The sequence below is a fragment of the Podarcis cretensis genome (genome assembly GCF_951804945.1).
Source record: "Podarcis cretensis genome assembly, chromosome: 2".
Taxonomy (NCBI): Eukaryota; Metazoa; Chordata; class Lepidosauria; order Squamata; family Lacertidae; genus Podarcis; species Podarcis cretensis.
The window spans coordinates 50,891,451-50,913,453 of record NC_137171.1 but is presented as its reverse complement, the minus strand read 5'-3'; the positions used below and the strand labels follow the sequence as shown (position 1 = coordinate 50,913,453).

At 42.2% G+C, this 22,003-nt stretch overlaps 1 protein-coding gene across 10 annotated transcripts in view; it reads right to left on the bottom strand.

Moving 5' to 3' along the window:
• CSNK1A1 (casein kinase 1 alpha 1) overlaps positions 1 to 11,684 on the bottom strand; it is a gene marked incomplete at its 3' end in the record, with an annotated part of 43,590 nt that extends 31,906 nt beyond the window's left edge. For 6 of the 10 annotated variants that reach the window (XR_013835644.1, XR_013835645.1, XM_079964870.1 and 3 more), the window contains exons 1-2: positions 11,000 to 11,682; positions 10,032 to 10,138 (exon numbers count right to left, since the gene is read on the bottom strand). Coding sequence is in view for 8 of the 10 variants with exons in the window: in XM_079964870.1 (XP_079820996.1) it covers positions 10,032 to 10,138; positions 11,000 to 11,122 (230 nt within the window). Of the gene's footprint in view, positions 1 to 10,031; positions 10,139 to 10,999 lie in introns of all 10 variants that reach the window. The other 4 variants (XM_079964866.1, XM_079964869.1, XM_079964873.1 and 1 more) reach the window with 4 other exon arrangements.
• Positions 11,685 to 22,003: the final 10,319 nt, after the last annotated feature.

Genomic DNA, 22,003 nt, shown 5'->3' with positions numbered 1-22,003 from the left:
ACAATAAGGGGAGACGTGGGGAAGTCTTGAAAAGAAGTTAAGGAAAATGAGTTTAAAAGGTGGAAACATTCTTTGTTGTTTTTTGTTTTCTTCTCTGGTCTTTTTACTTTTTTCTTACCTCTCTTTTTCTTTTTCTGCTCTGTTATTTGTAACCTTTTGAAAATTTAATAAAGATCATTTAAAAAAAACAAAAAACAAATTTGTTCTTGGTATGAGCTTTCGTGTGCATGCACACTTCTTCAGATGCTACAGATAGATATTGGCCTAAAATTTACAGATGCTCAGAAACTCTTCAGGAAAAAACCTTAAGAGGAGAAACTCCCCCTCCCACAACTGCATAAGACCACTATGGCACAAGATGTTGAGACACAATTGGGGGAGGGGAGAACAGACAATTGGGTGGGAGGGGGAAATGGAGTGACTGAAAAGAAAGGTGACAGGTAGAGACACTAAAGCAGGGGTAGGCAACCTAAGGCCCGGGGGCCGGATTCGGCCCAAGAGCATTCTCGGTCTGGCCTGCAGATGGTCCAGGAATCAGCGTATTTTCACATGAGTAGAATGTGTGCTTTTATTTAAATTGATCTCTGGGTTATTTATGGGGCATAGGAATTTGTTCATATTTTTTTTCAAAATATAGTCCGGCCCACCACATGGTCTGAGGGACGGTGGACCGGCCCATGGCTGAAAAAGGTTGCTGACCCCTGCACTAAAGTATACAAAGGTTAGATGAACCATCACATTCTCTGGGTAGGTCACTTCCAGGTTAACAAGAATAAACTATTTAAGTGTCTCTAGAGACAGAATTGAGAGCTGTCTGTAGACATCAATTGATAAATCAGTTCTAGGATTGGGCATGAGTCAATCTTTCCACAAACAAAAAACTACAATGGGGTGGGCTGTCCCAGAGCAGCCCAGTGAGGACTAAATGAAGTCAGTGGGCATAGAAGATCAACTCAGGATTCAAGGCAATGTTTAAAACACCTTAAACATTTACATTTGTGGCATGTGTTATTAGCTAAATGCAGAAGTGAGCTATGCATCCCATATATGGGATAAGGGAAATAATATGCAGAGTAAGTTTTAACTTACACAATACTCACATCTTAAATGCATCTCCAACAACTTTCACAGGCAGAAAGTGTGACTGACAATAGTGATTTCACCATGGGTTTATATTTAAAATGCATCAATTACATATACTTCATGTTTACCTAAATAAAACACTGAAAGGGCTAGTCAAAGTAAAATGTATCCAACTGAGACCATAAATTAACACTGAATTTTTTGAAACTATTGTGATTATCCAGATACAGTGGTACCTGTAGTTACGGACTCAATCCGTTCCAGGATGCCATTTGCACCCCGAAAAGTCCATAACTAGAGCATGGCGCAATACAGCACTTCTGCGCATGTGCAAAGCGCGCAGAACGCTCTGCGCACGTGGCGAAACCCGGAAGTGTACCGCATTCACAAGCCAAAAAGCCAAAACATGAACCTAACGCAACACAACTTAATATATATATAACATTGAAAGCAGAAGAAAATGTGATGTTTACTTGTGTTCAAGTACTACTTCAAGCGGGGCGCAGGTGGAGCTGTGGGTTAAACCACAGAGCTTAGGACTTGCTGATCAGAAGGTCGGCAGTTCGAATCCCCATGACAGAGTGAGCTCCCGTTGCTCAATCCCTGCTCCTGCCAACCTAGCAGTTGGAAAGCACGTCAAAGTGCAAGTAGATAAATAGGTACCGCTCCGGCAGGAAGGTAAACAGTGTTTCCATGTGCTGCTCTGGTTCGCCAGAAGCGGCTTAGTCATGCTGGCCACATGACCTGGAAGCTGTACACCGGCTCCCTCAGCCAATAAAGTGAGATGAGCACCGCAACCCCAGAGTCAGCCATGACTGGACCTAATGGTCAGGGGTCTCTTTACTACTTCAAGCACTTTTTCTTATACTTTTAACATAACACAAAGTCTAGACAGGATAAGTCAGAAGTCAAACACAAAAGGCACCCAAACTCTAAGGTGTGACAACTATCCTTTGAAGGTAGTTGAACAATTAAACCACATATTTCAGCAATGCAAGCTAGTAAAGCCATACCTCATTTTGCTAAATTCTGCCTTGCAACTAGTCATCTAGCAAGAGGCAATTGTGGGTCAGAATGCATGCACAATAAGATAACAGTCATTGACACTGTTGGAAAAAACACAGTAATAAACCAGAGCAGGCTACTGTCTCAATGCATCTACAGACTAGTTCACATGAAACTTCCCTATACATTCCATCAAATGGAGAACTGACTGAAATTCAGAGAAACAATATTAATCATGGCTCTTTAGCCCATAGTTTAACTTGGAAGGAAGGAGTGGTAAAAGGCAATGCATTTCCAACCTTTTCTCCCTCCAACACACTGACCAGCTGCTCTCATTCTGTTAACAAAGGATTTAGCCTTACACAACAGAACTTCCCCCTCCTGCACACACACCCTGGGGGAAACTCCAGAACAAATTGGGGGGGGGGATGAGAGGGGGAAAGTTCCACCATGAAAACAGAAATCGTTCCACTAACAGAATGACTGACTTAGCACTACTTTGGATACAAGTCTAAGTCTGGGGACGAGAGGGCATAGTGTGAACACTTGGTGAAACCTTCAGAAGCTAAGTTAATGCTTTGCCAAAGAAAGCAGGCTTAGGTCTGATCAGCACCTGGAAACAAGACCTATATTACCTATGTAACCCTATGTATCTACTCCTGAAATTCATGATAGAGAAGAAGAGGAGTTTGGATTTGATATCCCACTTTATCACTACCCTAAGGAGTCTCAAAGTGGTTAACAATCTCCTTTCCCTTCCGTGAGGTGAGTGAGGCTGAGAGACTTCAGAGAAGTGTGACTAGCCCAAGGTCACCCAGTAACTGCATGTGGAGGAGTGGGGAATCGAACCCAGTTCACCAGATTACAAGTCCACTGTTCTTAACCACTACACTACACTGGCTCATCATATATTTAACAAAATAGTCGTCTTCTTTTTAAAAAGGGTAGCTCGAGGAAGTTAAACATGATTAATTTGCAAGTATGCTTCTCTGCTAAGGTGAATCTGGAATAGCAAAAATGCACAGTGTTCAAAACTCCCATTGTTCTAGGCACATTTTGCAACAGGGAATTTCATTAGCACGAGCCGTTTCTGAGCTCTGGGCGCAGTACTGCACCTAAGATTTCAGATTAAAACTGCATAGTGGAAGGAAAGGAGGAACTTTCACTGCCTCCCCACTTCCAGCTACTCTCTCTGGAGAAGAGACCCTCTTAAAAATATTGGGGGGTGGGCAGGGGAAAGACTAGACCATGTGAAAAGTGAACATAATATTTTAGCTGCAGTTCATTCATTTTCTGCTTTGTATTCTTGTTATTAAATAGCGCACCTAGACATTTCGTTGTTGAGCACATAATCTACGTTTAAGGTGCCATTTAGCTCCTAGCTTTCATATTCCAGGTTTTAACACCAGAAATGCTCGGTCTCCATCACCTGGGCTGTTTGGGCAATCTATCCCCTTCCCCTAAACAAGGCACTAGCTCAGTTTTTTAGAGTGCTGATAACACCACAGTTGTGGGCTCAATCCCCATATGGGACAGCTGCATATTCCTGCATTGAAGGGCTGGACCAGATGATCCTCAGGGTCCCTTCCAATTCTATGATTCAATTATTCCTGGAGCCAATTATTCACTTCTGCAAATGGAGATGATGCACTTTTGACCCCTCAATTTATGCATTCCTATGTATTTCACATTTGTATGACTAGAAACAGAAAAACCTGGGGCACCTAGCAGTGTTTGAAATTAGCCAGGTACATTTTGGTAGTGGTGTTGCAACTACGTGGAGATTTCTGGGTGCCAGGTTGGTGACCAGAGTTTAAAAACCTCTGCCTTAGTCCATAGTTAATACCACTTCCATTTTCAGTTTGCGCGTTTCTCCTTCTTGCATAATGGGACAAGTGAATTGTTGTAAGAACAAGCTACAGTCAAGCAATGTAGTTGAGATCATAGAATTGTAGTCCTGGAAGGGACCCCAAAGTTCATCTAGTAAAGGCAAAGTAAAGGACCCCTGGACAGTTAAGTCCAGTTGAATTCGACTATGAGGTCCGGCGCTCATCTCCGCTTTCAGGCCGAGGGAGCTGGCATTTGTCCATGGACAACTTTTCCAGGTCATGTGGCCAGCATGACTAAACCACTTCTGGAGCACGGAACACTGTGACAAGTGCCAGAGCACATGGAAACGCTGCTTGTCTTCCCACTGCAGCGGTACCTATTTATCTACTCACACTGGTATGCTTTTGAACTGCTAGGTTGGCGGGAGCTGAAACAAAGAAGCAAGAGCTCACCCCATCACAAGGATTTGAACCACCGACCTTATGATCGGCAAGCCCAAGAAACTCAGTGGTTTACACCACAGCGCCACCAGGGTCATCTAGTCCAACCCCGAGGAAAAGACATTCAGTTGTGATGACAGTAACCTAGATTTAAGGTGCCACTTGGCACCTAGCTTATATATCTGAGTTTCTAACAATGGCACCTAGTCCTCAAGCCACCTAAAAAATTGCCACTGGCACTTAAGAAATGTTTAAGAACTAGTTCACGGTCAATGAATTTGAAACATTTCATTCAAGTTGTCCTTATGACAATTTTCCAAAATTATATGGACATATGAGATTTAGAACCAATCCCACCAATGTTTTGTTTTTTTTACAAACCTATTTTAAGAGAAAAGACAATATTTGATAGCCTTCATTCAACAGCCATAAGCAAAGGTACACAGACAGTTTTTGTAATGAAAATGCATCTTAACCCAAACCAATCAAAAGTTAGATGCCATGACTCCACCTTTTCAAAATTGTCCGTTTAATGCTTTCCCTCTGGTCAGTTTGAAAGAGTACTGTACAGTCATACCTCTTCTCGCAAATGCATCATGTTGCTTTTTTGGGGTTAAGAACATGGCAAACCCGGAAGTGTTTACTTCTGGGTTTTACCGTGCACGTGTGCGCACAAGCACGTGCAGAAGCGCTCTATAGTGCTTCACACATGCACAGAAGCCCCACTCTGGTTACAGACTTTTCGGCGTGAAAACGGCACCCCGGAACAGATCGTGTCCGCAACCAGAGGTACCACTGTAGTTTTGTTTCTTATGATGAAGTGGTAGCAAATAGGATAACCATAGAACAGGGCCCAATATTCAAAGGTCAGCTTAAACACACACACAAAATCCCTAAAATGCAAATCCTTATGTTATGCGGAAGTCAGTTCCTAGAGTTTCCAAAGCAACTTATCAAACAGTGCTAGGAGCAGGTTTCAGAAAGGGATGGGGTGGGGTCATTTCAGAAATCCTTTCATACATTCAAAGCATGTTGTGCAGCTTTTTTGACCAGGGCCTGTAACAAGTCTGTATGTAGAAAGAAACTGCCCTGATGCTCCTAAGGACAGAACAAGAGGGACCTGCAAAAGGAGTGTTGCTGTATGGAGTGATCCTGTTCAGGGTTACAGCCAGATATACCCTCTTCCACTATATTCCCCTCCAATTGCCTCCCAAAGATGCTCTGTGGCCAGTGAGCATGCTTAGCCGTCACAGCCCTGTTGATATGTGTGTGGACTGTCCCTCTCGTATTCCTTATGGATTGTTTGTATATCTGCAAACCCTGTGGTTTCTCTGATCATACTGATACCTCCCCTCTTGGTTATCATGGGCCCTGCTTTTGCTGAAGTCCTATCAATATTAACCAGCTCAGTTTGCTTTTAGGAGAGACAAAAGTTTCTAATAGCAAAGTTTAGTGTCTATAATCAAACTAACATGATTTTCATTCTGATATTAGTTCTCTACAGGCACTCTCTTATGTTACATAAACACATGACGGGGGATGCAAAGACAAGTCTCTTGTTTGACAAGATTTTACTAGACTATGATTTAGACTTTTTAATTTTTTTTAAGTATTTATGAGTACCTTTTCTGCCCACAAGTAGCTATAACTTGTAAAAACAGTATAAAGACATCAGTTAAAACTAAACAAAACTTACACCACAAAACTACAGAGTTGAATTTAAAATCCATCAAAAGCCAGACAAAGCAAAACAGTATTTAGGGCTTGCCTAAAGTTAGGAAAAGATGGTACCAACCTGACCTCCAAGGAAGGCAAGTTTCACAATTGGGTGCTGGTACAGAAAAGACCCTGTCCTGGGTATCCATCAACCTAGCCTCCCTTTGTGGTGGCACATACAATACGGTCACTGATAAAGACTGTTAATTTTGGACAGGAGGATCTTTCAGATATCAAGTATTGGTATTTGTGAAATTGTGTTGTGTTATATTGGGTTGAAACCAGTCTAAGTTAGTTGCATTAGGGTCCTACTGAAAACTGTGTGAAATGTTAGTTAAGACTTAAGTCACAGTTATTTCACTGGAAAGAAAGTGCAACTAAATTTTAATCCAAGCTATCATTCGTCAAACCAATTAATCATTTGCAAAAATAATATAACAAAAAACATACTGGAAAACCTGTTCAGTTTCTCCAACACAAACTATTTGCTGCAAGAATAAACTAAGAGTGCATATGCTTTCTTGTGCTTCATGTATTTTACATGTGAGGAACGGAGCTGTCTTATTACTGATCTTCTAAGTTTCTCTGGGAACTTTTGTCTAAAGAACGGAGTAAAAGTGTTTTGGATAGATAATCAATAAAATAAATCAGAAATTACAAAGCAGAGCCATAATGCCAACCAAATCAATGGAGGAATAAATAAATAAATAAATAAATAAATCACAAATTCATTCATCCAGGTGATGTACTTCAATGTTTTTAAAGGCCATCTGGTTCAACCCTAGCTGATGAACACTATAGCATTCCATGTAGTACAGCCTGTGGAAGGAGCCCACCACTTTCCAGAGCAGCCTGTTCCACTGTCAAACTGTGCTAACCACAGGTGCAGAACTCAAACCATGATCTGAACATCTAGTTGCACATGCAGTTATTCCTAATGTTTAGCTGAAATCACCTTTCATATAATTCAAACCCTTTGGTTCGGGTCCTACTATCTGAAGCAACAGGAAACAGGCTCAATCCAATCATGTGACAGCCCTTGGAAGTATTTGAAGAGATACCATATTGCCTTTTAATTGTCTCTTTTCCAGACTAAACATACCCAACTCCATTAACCTTCACCATCCAGTTTGATTTCATTTTCTAATCTCTCAGAATCATGCAGCTATAGTTTTAACTTCATATTCACAGTGCAGCAGCCTCTGGAGGCAGAGCAACAGTAACTGTCAATTTAGACATCACATCACATCCATTAGCACTGGCCATTTGGCCTGCTGGTCTGCCAACTGACTGAAATCATGCTTTTGTCAATTCAGACAATATGCAAAATTACAGTCTTCCTTTAACCATAGTTTGAACCATCTTCAGCCATTAACTACACATGGGGTGGATAACCTGTTCCCTTTCATTTGTTGTCAGGCTCCAACTTCCATTACCCACCAAAGCCAATGGTCAGGGATGATGTCCAGCAACATCTGGAGAGTCACAGATTATTAAGCCCTGAATTATGCAATGATCACAAGCGCATGCCATGGTAATCAATGTTTGAAATTTGCCAGGAGCACTTTGCACCTAGTTATCGGCCATTTGCAGCCAAATGAAGATGCCCGGGCACCAGGATGACACCTGACCAACTGGGGGTGCAAGCCTGGGGATCCTTGGATCTTGACTATTTTCATACACTAGCAACACATCCAGCAGAATTATATTGTATTTTATCTGCACAATCATAATGAATTTCAGGAACCAAATAGCTGTATTGAAAAATATGGCTTTTGAGGCATCTAGCCCCAAAACTGCAACTAAGCATTCTGTTTTGGAAACTGTTACCCTGGTTTAAGGAGCCATTTGGTGCCTAGCCATATCTGAGTTTTTAACACTGATGGTAATCCAACAAATCACAGTAAACAAAGAACATTCCTTGACCTATCATTGCAGTTTGCTTGGTGCCAATGAATCACAATCCGTGATTCAGATGTAACACTAAGCAGGGGATCATAGTTTGCTTCCACCCAACACAAGCACAATGGAGAAAATTAGGCACAATTGGCTTCTGCACAGGTAGCCATAGTTTATAGCTTACAATGTGAAAACACAACCAGCATGTGTAGTTAGCAACATGCAAACAAAGAAGACAACAAAAACTTCAATGATTACTTCTGAGATGAAAGAACAGTTGCCTCGGCAAACATTCCATATCCTCATAATAATTTATCATCATTCAACCAAATCAATTTCCTTTACTGAAAGAAGTCACCAATTACTTCATTATATACATTTACGGAATTGGGTGGCTAAAGTATATTCCTAAAAATATACTTCCATTAATGTTTTATTATTTAAAAACAACTGCCAAAAAGTAAAATTTAAACAATTTAAACTAAAAAATAGCCTCACTAACCAACATGTAACTTCATACAATCCAGTGGTTTTTAAATGACATCTACAGTTCTTCATAACAAAATACTGGCTTTCAAAGCAAGATCATCCAATTTTCAACCTTAGCAGCAAAAATTTAAATAATATTATGCTCTGCATCTAAGCACAGGCCTGAATAGAATCTTATCAAAAGTGAAAACTCCATCAACAGAATGCAGAACAGCCAAATCTATTACGTAATAAATGCAGCTTTATTCCTACAGTTGCACAATGTAATTAAATCCGGGGGGCAGTTGCTTCATACAAGTATGTCATTGAATAATTCTGTATCCATTCAGTAAAGGACTTATGTAGGTTACAACATGGCATTGTAGTTTATGTAGTTCACAAACCTCCAGCAGCAGAAGCCTCTTATGACTAAGACATCAACATTTCTTACTGGTTTACAATTGCAACCCAGTTTTTAACTACTTAGAGAATTGAATTGGAATATCTACAAGAAGTGCCTTTACTAAGTTTATTTTCTGCTTACACATGGTTCACTTTGATTATGAGGTACAAATGCCAGAAGTCACAGTACAACATGCAGAAGTGAAATGTAAGAGTTCAGGATGTCCAACCATTTCAAAAAAGGTAAGTAGAATAACCATCCTAAATTGAATCCATTTACTGTAGTCTCTCCACTTGCCAAACTTATTACTAACACTATTCGTAAGCAAAACCCAATCAGATTATTTTTTTCAGATATACAAGGTATTTAACAGTACTGCCTGATGTTTTAGAGCACTAGCAAAGAGCTGCTAAGAGTCTTGACTCAGAATCTTTTCCTTTGTATAAAGTTTTTTTTAAAGTGCTTTTTATGAGCTTCACAATAGAAAAGCAGACTGAGCCGCTACTTTATTTACTCTCCCACTAGCTACTAGTTCCATCCATTACAAGACTGGGAACCTCTCAAGTAGATCTCACAATGAAATTCCATTTTCAGAAGAGAATAAAAGGAAGGAAGGTGATTTAAGCAGCAGTGCGTAATTAAGAGCTCAGTGATGCATATGTCGTCAGCAACTGTAAGGGGCTTCCACTTTCTGCACTCTTCCTTCCCTCCCCAGTCCTCAGAAGCCCCAATCTTTCAAGATACAATACTGATGGTAGAAGGGAATGGGAGCGAGGTGGGAAATTAAAGAAATATATTCCACTTCTTGGGAATGTTTAAGTACTGACATCCGCCATTTTCTGAGCAGAGGAGGAAGACATGTTGGAACAAAAACACAAAAGGGAGCAGCCATTTCCACTGTTCTATTCCAATCCTCACGAGTAACCGGTACTCCTGTTTCAACTACTGCCATATTCTCAAGTACTAGATAATTTTGTTGGTGCAGAGATGGGGAAGGGAAACAAGCAGCTGGTAGGGAAGGATCCTTCAAGATCTTTTTCTAGATGCAACTTGCTACCACTCATAATAAGGCTTATTTCAGGCAACATATATGTATCACTTCCTCCAGCAGTGAAAAACAAAATACACTCATCCTTTGGGGAAAAGAGATAATGACTACTTTATCTCCCAAGAGCTATAATTCTTACCGTATGTGAGGGATGCCAACTCCCCCTTGCAGAATCTTGTATAGTTTGCTTTCATATAGCAGCTGGGGATGTCTGGCCTTCTGAGACTCCAACTTCACAGCTACTTCCTGCAGTGAAGAGGGAATATGGGTCAGAGATCCTATTGGAGCAAGAGGACTGCATTTCTCCACTACAGCATATTTGAGGGCATGGGAAAGCCTTCCACAGGAATATCCTGGTAAGTGACAAGCTCCGCAAACATATTCCACACAGTGCCGACTTCTGTAAATATCCATCCTAGGGATACTAACACTAATCCATTATTCCCAGAAAGTGTTTAAACACTTAGATGAAGGTGCCTTCATTGCCTCTTGAACAAGGTAATTGTGAATGCAAGAAATGAGCTTAGGTGCAGTTTCTCTACAGATCACATAAGGATCCCCCCCAAACAATACAAATGGCCTCTTTATCCATCTATTACCAGGCAGCCTGGCGTTTTATGTACTACAAACACTACTAAGCGAACGATTAAGAGAGTCGGGGGGTGGGGGAGAGAACATTTTCAAAACTGAACCAAGCATTGCAGACTCATCACTGCCAAGACAGGATAGAAACCCTATTACAAAAATACGAATCAAAACCCTACACCGTGAAGGTGCTTATTATAATTTGTCACGATCGTGTCCTCCCCCCCCAAAAAAAAAGAACCTAAGAAATAAGTTCCAAAATAAAAATGAGGAGGAAAAAGTCCGACGCTACTATCTACAAACCACTAAAGCGGAGAGAAGTCAGAAACGGCCCTCGACATAAGGGCGAAGTGGGGGCGGCCAGACTTTGTGGCAAGAGAGTCCGGGGAGCTTTTCCTGGCGCTTTTCCCCCGAGTTGATGCTCTGCCAGGCGGGGGGGGGGGGAGCGAGAAGCGACCCCTCTTCTCTGACGCGACGGGGGGGGGGGGGGAAGAAGAGGCCCGGGCGCCCGCCGGCCCTTACCTCCCCGTTGGTGATATTGATGGCCAAGTATATGTCCCCGAAGGAGCCCGAGCCGATCTTCCGCACCAGCTTGTATTTGCCCCCGACGATGAACTCGGCCTTGGAGCCGCTGCTGCTCGCCATGGCGACCGAGGGAGAGCGCGAGCGGGGAGGGGGGGAGCTTGTTCACACGTCGAGCGCCCGACTGCCGACTTTCTCCTCAAGGAGCCCCCGCTACGAAAAAGCCAGGATTTCGAGGGGTCTGTCGGTGGGAGGAAGAAGAAGAAGAGGGGGGAAGTGTGTGGAGGATGGGGGGAGGGAGGGAGGACTCCAGTCCCCGAGGCTCCGTTCGCAACCAGGCCCCTTTGTAGGAAGCGGACGTCCCCCTCCACACGCTTCCGCGACTGTCAGCGCTCTCTCTGCCCTCTCAGGAAAGGCAGCCCTGAGGGCTGGGAAGGGAGGGAGAAGCTCGAGCGGATCCGGCTGCCGCCGCCGCCGCCTGGCGCTTCATTCGGCCGCCGCCGCCATCTTGTCTGTCTCTCTCTTGCTCTCGCTCTCTTTCTCTCTCTCTTTCGCTGCTGATATCCAGGACACAAAATGCCTCCAGCCCGCGACCGACGCTTCTTCACCGCGCAGAGCACTCTGGGAAACAGGGGAGGAGAAGCGTCTCTCTGCGCATGCGTTTCCCGGAGGGAGGACAAGCAGGAAGTGTGCGTGATCTTAACGGCTTGGAAGGGATCGGCTGGTTTGGCGCATGCGCAGAAAGGCGCGGGTTGTGTTTGCCCCCCCCCTTAAAAGTAGACCCGCCCGTTAAGTACCGTAGGCAACTCTTTGAATTACGCAGTTTTCATCACGCCACACACGGGGTTGGGAGGGGCAGGGGGAGACAAGAAAGAAAGAAAAGTTTAATATAGCGTATAGTCCAAGAGAGGCTTCTCGAAGTGACTGAAGCAACCGGTTCAAGCCCTTATACTGTAACTGGAAAGTGCCAGGTGTGCGGGGCTTGATCGTTTGCTTTTTATCGCGTTCATGCTGCATGGAATTCGGGGTGGCGTGCGTGTCTCTTCCGCCTCCTCATGTAATCCCCACAACAACCCTGCGGGGTAGGTTAGTCTGAGCTTCATGGCTGGGTTGGGATTTAAACCCTGGTCTCCCAGGTCTTGGTCCTACCCTCTTAACCACTACACCACACTTTCCATAGGGTCCACACGTCTAATTATGTTAGATGCCCAAGTGAATGGGCGTTGTTGTTTAGTCGTGTCCGACTCTTCATGACCCCCTGGACCAGAGCATGCCAGGCACTCCTGTCTTCCATGCCTCCCGCAGTTTGAACAAACTCATGTTGGGCATACAGGAATACAATCCAGAAAACCTTTAGAAGAAGCAGGAGGGAAATGCCCAAATTGCAAGGCTAAAATGCAGGTGGAGGGCATCTACACCTATCTGAGTTCCAGGGAAGAAAAGTGTGGCACAAATTATGTACAGTGGTACCTCAGGTTAAGAACTTAATTCAATATGGAGGTCGCTTCTTAACCTGAAGCTGTTCTTAACCTGAAACACCACTTTAGCTAATGGGGCCTCCTGCTGCCTTTGCGCCGCCGCTGCATGATTTCTGTTCTCATACAGAAGCAAAGTTCTTAATCCAAGGTAATATTTCTGGGTTAGTGGAGTCTGTAACCTGAAGCGTATGTAACCTGAGGTACCACTGTATTTATTGCATTGGTCTTCTGAGACACAGCGGTCTCTACACCAATGGTGGGACATTTATGGCACACAAGCAGCCCTAATTTGGGCCCCAAGAACGTTATCCTTAGTCCATGTCCATCTGTACCACGTGTGACATGAGGGGAGGGCATGTAAAGATGTGACTCCCAGCCTAAAGCAGAGTTTGAAGTTAGTGGTAGCTTCCAATCCCTTGGCTTTCAAACCAGTTTGGCAAAAGAATTGGGGTTCGCAGGTGCTGGCAGACATCAGCATCTGCAACCCTCATAGAGTCTTTGCCTGTGGTGTTGGATTTCAAATCGCATGGGCAAAGGAAAACATTTCACCACCTGAGAAAATGTTTCACCTGTTGTCATTGTGACATCAGATGATTGACAGGTGCACCGCTCAAAATGGGCTGCACGGTTTCTGGAGTGTAGGATTATGTCCGCCAGCTGGAAACAGTTCCCCATGCTTGTTCTAGGATCTAGGTGACCTATAATCAAGTTAAAAACGTGCAAAATTGTTTAAAATGTACACCATAATGGAAAATCAATATATAAAACTCCAGGTTCCACAGACGGGGTGAGAAATTTATCAGCAACCAAGAGTGGCACTAGCATAAACCCTTCACACAGCTTGATTAAACTGTATTTTGATAGTTCAAGAAAAGAAAAATCTTAACTTGGTGCTGAAAAGATTTTGGTGTCAGGGCCAAACAGGTTCATGCTAAATAAGAACTGAATTAGAAAGAGCAGGAATTCATATCTGTTTCTATTCTGGGGTGCTCTTTTGAGGGATGGGTTGGAGTGGACACACTGAGGCCCAGCTATATCAAAATTTGATATCTTAATTTGATATTTCTTAATTTTCTCACTTCCATTCCTGGGAATAATTAAAAAGGCCTCCTCAGTGTGAACCAAGAAATGACCTGTCCAGACAATGGTTCATTCTACCATACATATGCTTGTCTGTATGTCCTTTTCCAGCCACTCCATTCTAAGCCCCCCTCCTACCTGGCTGCCAGGTATTTCAGCTCTCCACTTCTCAGCATTCCATACCATTGAGTTATTATGGGCTGGCTTGGAGATATATAGAAATATTTCCATATTTCAAAATTGTTGTGTGTCCCTCAGGTTTACCTCAAGTCAGCCAGTGCTTTTCTCTTGTGCATGGCTGTCTTAAGCACAATACTCATGAGTATTACTGTACAAATATTGGTGCGTGTATTTTTCAATATATGTTGGCATTTGTCCTAATAGTTATCTCAGTGAAACTGAACCGTCTCTGAGCATAATCACATAGCTTCCTTCTTACCCTAAGCAACTAACATCTCGTTTTCTCTCATTTAATGTGGCTCTTGAGTAAGCAAAAACACCTGGCTTTCAAAGTTCTGTCTGCTTGCACTTCCGCTTTTTCTCTCTCATAAGCGTGAGAACACAGGAAACATCTGCCTAATCAAGCAATAGATGACTGGTACAATGCACAGTAAATCATAAGTGCATACGGTATTTTGCATGAATATGCTAACAAGCAAAATCTTGAAACGAATGGTAGGCCTAGTACTTGAAGCCAAATTAAATGTCTTAGTTAGATCTTGAGAGATATGTATAACACATAAGCTGTATTTAGCAAGTTTCTGGAGTTAGGTTTTTTTCTTTTTGAAAAAGCTGCAGTGGGATGCAAATATAATCAGAAGAGGGATAAAGAGAAGAGTCTATGTAACCTTTTTCCTGTTGGATTGCTTTCCCATCTGTTGGTGAAAGGATTAAGTCTAGGCCAAAATCCTTACCTCCCAGTTTCCCGGAAACATCCCTGCTGAAAATATGGACCAGCTTCCTACTCATTTCTTGGGACAGAAGTAGTTTCCGCCATTTTGTTTTTGAGGGAGGAGCTGCCCTTATCTTTGTTAACCTCATGAGGAGTCCAAATGTTTTCCACGTTGCTTGCTTTTTAATAGTGTCACAGGGCTTTCAGCACTTTATGCAATGCCTTTGCTTTGGAGTGATGCAGTGTGACAATGCCGTAGTACAGTTGGTCATGGAACTGACTAGAGGGGTGGCAGCCATAGACTTAGTATTAAGTAATGCCCAGGACCTTGTGGAAGATGTAACTAGAATAATATAATTGTAGAGCTGGAAGGGATCATGAGGGTCATCTAGTCCAACCCCCTGGAATGCAGGAATCTTTTTGCCCAAGGTGGGGCTCAAACCCACAACCCTAAGATTAAGACTCTCATGTTCTACCAACTGACCTATCCGGTTGTTGAACTGATTGGAAACAGTGACCATAGTGTTAGCAAGTATCTATCTAAATGGACAGCTGCAAAGGAAGTCCTAACACGTGTTGCTTCCAAACGCCTGTTTATTGCGTATTCATCCCAATTTGTTTACACAGCGTTTGTGTGAAGGTTATATGATATATGATATCAGCTGCATTCATTCTGACTTGTTTGTGTGGAGACTGTACAACATCATATCAAGCAATTCCCCCCCCCTTTTTATTCATTTTCTATAACCAAACAACAAAAAAGAAAAAGAAAAAGAAACAGCACACACCAAAAAACAAAACAAAAACAAAAACAAAAACATCAACCAACACAAAAAACATGAACAAACCAGAAGACAAACATTAATTAACAACAAATAACGGTTGACTTCCCTCCATCTCGGTTTTGGGTTATGTAAATATTACATCCATTCTGCAGTTTTTCATTTTATATCATCTACACATCACAAGGGTTATATTAAACCTACTGTGATTTTTATGTCTCTAGAGTTTGTTTCCATGTATGTTATGAATTTGGTCCAATCGTCAATAAACTTTGTACCTTTTTGCTGTCTGATATTCTGCGTCATTTTTGCCAAATCCATATATTCAAATAATTTAATTTGCCAGTCTTTAACGGTCAGGATATTTGGGGTTTTCCAGTTTTGTGCTAACAGAATCCTGGCAGCTACAGTTGCGTATTGAAACATTATATGGTCTTCTTTCTTAATCTCATCTCCGATCATTCCCAGAAGGAAGGCTTCGGGCTTTTTAACGAAAGTGTATTTAAGTATTTCTTTCAGTTCGTTGTATATGGATTCCCATTTTTTTTTAACTTCTTCACATTTCCACCACAAGTGGTAGAAACTTCCTTCTTTGGATTTACACTTCCAACACCTTTTATCACCAGTCTTATACATTTTTTGCAATTTCACAGGGGTGATGTACCAACGGTACATCATCTTTTCCATATTTTCTCTAAGGGTAGTGCAGGCTGTAAATTTCATTCCTTTAGTCCACAACCTCGTCCATTTGTCAAAATCCAAATTATATCCAATGTCTGTTGCCCATTTTACCATAACCTCCTTGACCTCTTCGTCCTTGGTGTCCCAATCTAATAGCTGATTATACATTTTAGATAGGAGTTTTGTTTTGCTTTCTATTATCTCTACCTGGAACTTAGATTTTTTCTCATTCATTCCAATCTTTTTATCTTCCTTCCATAAGACGTTAATTTGATGATACTACAACCAACATGTTAATTTGCTTTTTAACTCTTCGTATGGTCTAATTTTCCATCCTCTTTCCGATCTTACCAGGAGATCTTCATAGGTCAATCTCTCACCTTCCATGTTTATTTTTTTAATAGTTAAGATATCAATAGGCGATAGCCACCAGGGGGTATTTTTCCCCAATAGTTTTCTATACTTTTCCCATGCTTCTAACAGTGTTCCTCTGATAATGTGGTTTGAGAAGCCTTTATGCACCTTCTCCTTATTCTGCCAGAGATAAGCATGCCAACCAAATCTTAAATCGAAGCCTTCTAAGTCTAGCAGATCTGTATTTTTTAAGGTAATCCATTCTCTAAGCCAGCAAAGGCACGAGGCTTCATAATACAATCTCAAATTTGGGACCGAGAATCCTCCTTTGTCTTTTCTATCCGTTAACAATTTAAATCTAATTCTTGGTCTTTTGCCTTGCCATATGAATTTAGAGAGAATTTTCTGCCAATTTTTGAATATTACACTTCCTCTAATCACCGGGACATTTTGGAATAAGAATAATAGTTTCAGCAGTATGCACATCTTAATTGCTGCCATTCTACCTCACCAGGAGAGTTTTATCCTATTCCAAATATCTAATTCCTTTTGGATTTCCTTCCAGGTATTTGTGTAGTTATCAGCCATTAAATTTATATTTTTCATCGTTAGCTACACTCCTAGGTATTTTACCTTTTTTGCTTCTTTGATTCCCGATTGAAATTCTAACTGCCTCCTTAGATCTTCTCCCATGTTCTTAACCATCATTTTAGTTTTCGTTTTGTTTAACTTAAAGCCCGCTACTTTCCCAAATTCCTCTAGAAGTACCAGGACTTTGTCGATACTTTGTTTTGGGTCCTCCACTGATATTACCAAGTCGTCAGCATATGCTTTCAGTATCAAGCAATTGTTGATATCCATCACTTTCTAGTACATTTGCATCTGTCTTTGCGACCGAAGATGTATGGCAAATATCTGTTCCCGAACAAATGTTACAGAGAATGGAGTCCTTGGAACTGAGGCAAGTTGCAGTGACAAGAGACACATTTCTAGGTCTTATTGACAAATTAAAAGCTGACAAATCACCAGATGGCATCCACCTGAGAGCTCTAAAATAACTCAAATGTGAAATTGCTGATAGTCTAACAAAAATATGTAACTTAAGAGCAGGCTCCATACCCGAGGACTGAAAAATGGCCAAGGTAACACCAATTTTAAAAAAGGAATCCTGGGGGAATCTTAAATATTACATGCCAGTTCACTAAACATCTGTTCTGGTAAAACTGCTACTAAAGATAAAAATACCAAGCACATAGAATAATATGTCTTTCTGAAGCAGAACCAGTATGACTTTTGCAAGAGTCTCTCACTATCTCTCTAACTCTGTACAGTTCTTTGAGAGTGTCAACAAGTATATAGATAAAGGTGACCCAGCTGACATTGCAAACTTGTTCAAAAAGCTTTTGATAAGAGTCCCTTACCAAAAACTCCTGAGTATGTTTAGCTGTTGCAGAATAAGAGGAGAGGTCCCCTAAATGGACAGTTCTCACAGTGGAGGGGTATAGAAAGTAGAGTCCCCAAAGGAGATGTGTTGAGACCTGTGCTTTTTAACTTGTTCATAAATGATCTAGAGTTAGTTGTGAGCAGTGAGGTCAATGGTACCAAATTGTTTAGGGTGGTTAAGCAAAAAGGGATCAAGAGGATCTTACCAAATTAGGTGAATGGGCAGTACAATGGTGAATGCAATTCAGCATAAGCAGGTGCAAAGTGATGCAGATTGGCACAAATATCTATCGTCTATCTATCTCTCATCTCTCATCTTCCTGATTTCACATGTAAACTAATCAGGCCTGAACTGATGGTGATTCACCAAGAACAAGAACTTGGGGGTATAGTGGATAGCTCAAAGATGTTGATCCAGTATGTAGCAGCTGTGAAAAAGATGAATTCCACTCAGGTCCTGCTTGTGAACATCTGGTTGGCTACTGTAAGAACAGGATGCTGGACTAGATGGGTATTTGGCCTGATTCAGCCAACATTTTCTTGTGTTCAAATTGCATTACTCCCTTGGCATTCCAGGAAGTACAGCTGGGTGGAGGCTGCTGAATGCCTACTGCCACTTCCCACTGGCCTCACTTTCCAGAATGGCTTGGCAGCGATGCAATGTGGTGTCATTCCTATGGCATTTCAGTTAGTGCGGCAACAGGAAACTGCAGTGTGCACTGCTGTGAGCTGGGCAGGCCTTTTTAAAAGTTTTTTTTTAAAAAAAAAAAACAACCAAGGAAAATAATGGAAAACTCTTAGCCACCTTGTAAGGTTAACTAAGGTAAGTCACAATGCCTTAGAAATTTTGGGAAAATGTCTTTCCTCCAGTTTAGGACTCATCCACACCATCACATAAAATGTCTAAAAATCCACATTTTTCTTACTGAATTGGTCCATCGTAGTCCAAACCTGATCGCTTTGTACTTTCTTAATACTTGGATCAAACTATCCTCCTTGTCCATACTTGTAGGTGTGTTTATTTCATGCTTTTCCTATTTGCCTGCCTCTAGCCCACCTCTGCACCCACCACCCCTTTCTCCTTGATCATGAGTACGCATGAATGAACCTGCATGCATGTTTCGTTTGTCTGCAAACATCCCTCCTTCCTCCCCTCCCACCACAGAGCTGGCCATCAAACACATTGCCAAGGATTGGAGGGGGGGGCAGGAGGTGAGAGACAAGAGAGGAGTCCCATTCCACTCCCCTCTGGCTGCCTTTCAGAACTTTTTTGGGGGGGATATCCTTAAGTACTTGGGGCTGGAGGCTCAAACCATAAGGGCAGATTGACAGCATGCATTTAAAGGTTCTAGAAACCTTTCACTTTTGTTTGAGTCGGGGTCGTTCACTTTTTGAGAACTTACCTCTTCTGACGTCCCTTCCTTTCAATTATTTCTCAGCCCCTGATCTCTACCTGGGCACTCTGAGCTGCTCAGTTGGCAGGAAAAAATCCAGGTTGAGGGAAGGGAAGGTGTGGGAGGCAGTGAATGGAGGAGAACGTCAGGTGAACAACAGAGAACTCATGAAGGTACAGGATGGTTACTAGCCACATTAAATGACAATATGAGCGAGCCCTTTTGGGGTTGGGCCTGCAGGATTTCCTTTTGTCCCCAACCCAAAGAATGGTTGGAAAAGAGTTCACCAACATGTTTGTGCTCTAGAAAAGATACCACTGCTAGTATTGCTTGTATGTGGAGAGATTTTGAGCATAACAGTCCTGGGGCAGGAGGGGGGGGGATTTAGCAGTCCCTTACCCTGCGTTCATCATTTCTCCAAACCTTAACATAGCCTTAAATGACTGCTTGCCAATAGATTAATTGATACAAAACTCCTACTTAGCAAACCTGTGTCTGTAGCACTTCAGGCTGCGGGTGGGGACTCTGAAATGCTCCTCCATACAAAATTTCCCCTCTCTATAAAATACTAGATGTCTGGGAACAGGTTTCCAACCTAGCCTCCTCCCTGACATGCTAGTTCTCTATACGTAGGGATTTATTTATCTTGTTATTTTTTACTGTGGAGGATTCCATCATATCAGCTCAACTGCAGTCTGAAGTACTGCAGCACTGTCCAGACATGGCTTTATTACCTCAGCGAGAATAAATCGAGTTGAAACGAGTGATGCATATTCATGACAGGGTGGCCTACTGATCTCATCATAACTTGGGCGCTACTAACCTCTGGACTGGAAGCAATAGTTTGCTTAAGCACAGGTGAGTGCAGTTTGGTTTCATGAGCAGATAGTAAAGAGGTCAGCTTCATCGCTGAGCTAACTAGTTTTTCAAAGCCACTTTCATTTTATTCCGTTTTCATTTTATTTCTCCCCATCCTTTACAACATTGCTGTCTTTATTCTCGCAAGAAAACTGCAAGATGGATTCTGTGGAGACATATGGGTAGTTCAGATGAGCCACCTTCATGCATATAGCTAACCTCTTGTGTGCTAGTGGCAAGAAGCAAGGCTTTTATTTACACGAGACAACCTTACAGTAACTTCATCATGCTTCTGACATCACCCACATCCTGCAGGGGCGCCAACTTGAATAAAATATTGTGGGGGACCAGGTAAGCCCCGCCCTGCATAATCCATCAAATGACACTGTACACATACACCATTTGAATGGCAATGCCCATCAACTTTGGGGGGCTCCAGCCCAGTCAAATATTTTATTGTGGGGGCACAAGCCACCACGGCCCCTAGGAGTTGGCTCCTATGGCATCCTGTCAACATCCACAAAGTTCTTCCATATCCTAGTGAAAGGATCTGCTTATTCCCCACCCCCTTCTAGAGGTAAGTCCTCATACATGACAGAATGGTACTCCAAAGGATTCCCCAAAATGCAGGGAAAGCTTATGGCGGGGTGGGAAACACAGGGGCTGTGCTAAAGAGCAGTGGCGAAAAAGCTCTCATGCAGAGCCTGGGTATCTCTTTGAATCACAACCTACACTTCTGTTCCTCCTAGGAAATTTCAAAACTGCTTACTCAGGGCTGCCCGTGATTTCCAATCTAAGCACTTACCAGGTTCATATCCATAGCTTCCGCGATTCTACAGTGTCAGGTGTTCTCAGGTCTTTCTTTAAGGCACTGCAGCAAATCCAGCTGAACTGGAACACACAGGAGGAAGTAGGTCATGCTTGCCTGGAAGTTCTTCATTTTTCTTTTTTTGGCACTTTAGCACCAAAATAGAAACAAGAGCAAAGTGGCGGAGGAAAATTCTTCTGGCTCTGCAGAACACGATTGCTTCCCCCAACCCATGATTGTTTCTGCCTCCCATGTATCTCATTTCATTAGTAACCAGTTTGCATGGAAAGCCTGGTTAGCCAAAGGCTGCTCTTAAATATTTGGCTTCAGTTATATCTGCTGGATGATAAAACATTTTAAGCCTACCTATAACTGAGAAGCTAACTTTTTATATTTAAAAAAAGAATCACTCATGTTTGCAAATACATAAGTGAGATAATACATAATATTATGTATATGTACAGGACACCACAGGGTGTGTGTGATACAGGGTCTCCAAGCTGAGACAGAAAATGCTCCTTTTCCAAGTCTGATTTAAAGCCTGGAGAAAACTGAAGAGTAATCAAGTACTGCTATAGCCCTTCATATTGCTATGTCTTTTACTGCTTTGGCAGCAGCCCAATTCTTTGCTAGCAGCTCCAACTGGAATAACTTGTAATTTGCTGTAACCCTGAATGTTGCTGTAACTCTGAATTTTTATACAGTGCATATCCATGCATGATTGTAGGCCTGTTCCATCATACTCTTGCAAGGTTATTGTTAGTTCCTGCCATGGGTGTAGCCAGGATTTTTGTTGGGGGGGAGCAGTACTTTTCTGGGGGGGCAGAACTTTTATTAGTGGGGGCAGAACCGACATGATTGGTCAGATAGTTATTTCTATTGTTTTACTTGATGGGGGGGGGCAGCTGCTCCCTGCTCCCTTCCCTATTGGCTACACCCATGGTTCCTGCATGGCTTTATTTTAAAAGTAGAAGGTCTTCTATGGATGGCTGCTCCAAGTTTTAATATCCTTGTTGTGTCTGATAATCTTAGTCATTTTAATGGGGGCTGGATGTTTTTAATGTATGAATTTCCACCCCTTGATTTTAATGGGTTTTTTTGTGTGTTTTGTAGGTTGTACTGAGTTGCACTGGCAGGAAAAAGTAACTAATCAATATATTAAATAATAAAAATATAGAACATCTGTTCATGCATCTGTACTTTTTTTAAAATACCTTTATACGCTTCCCACTTA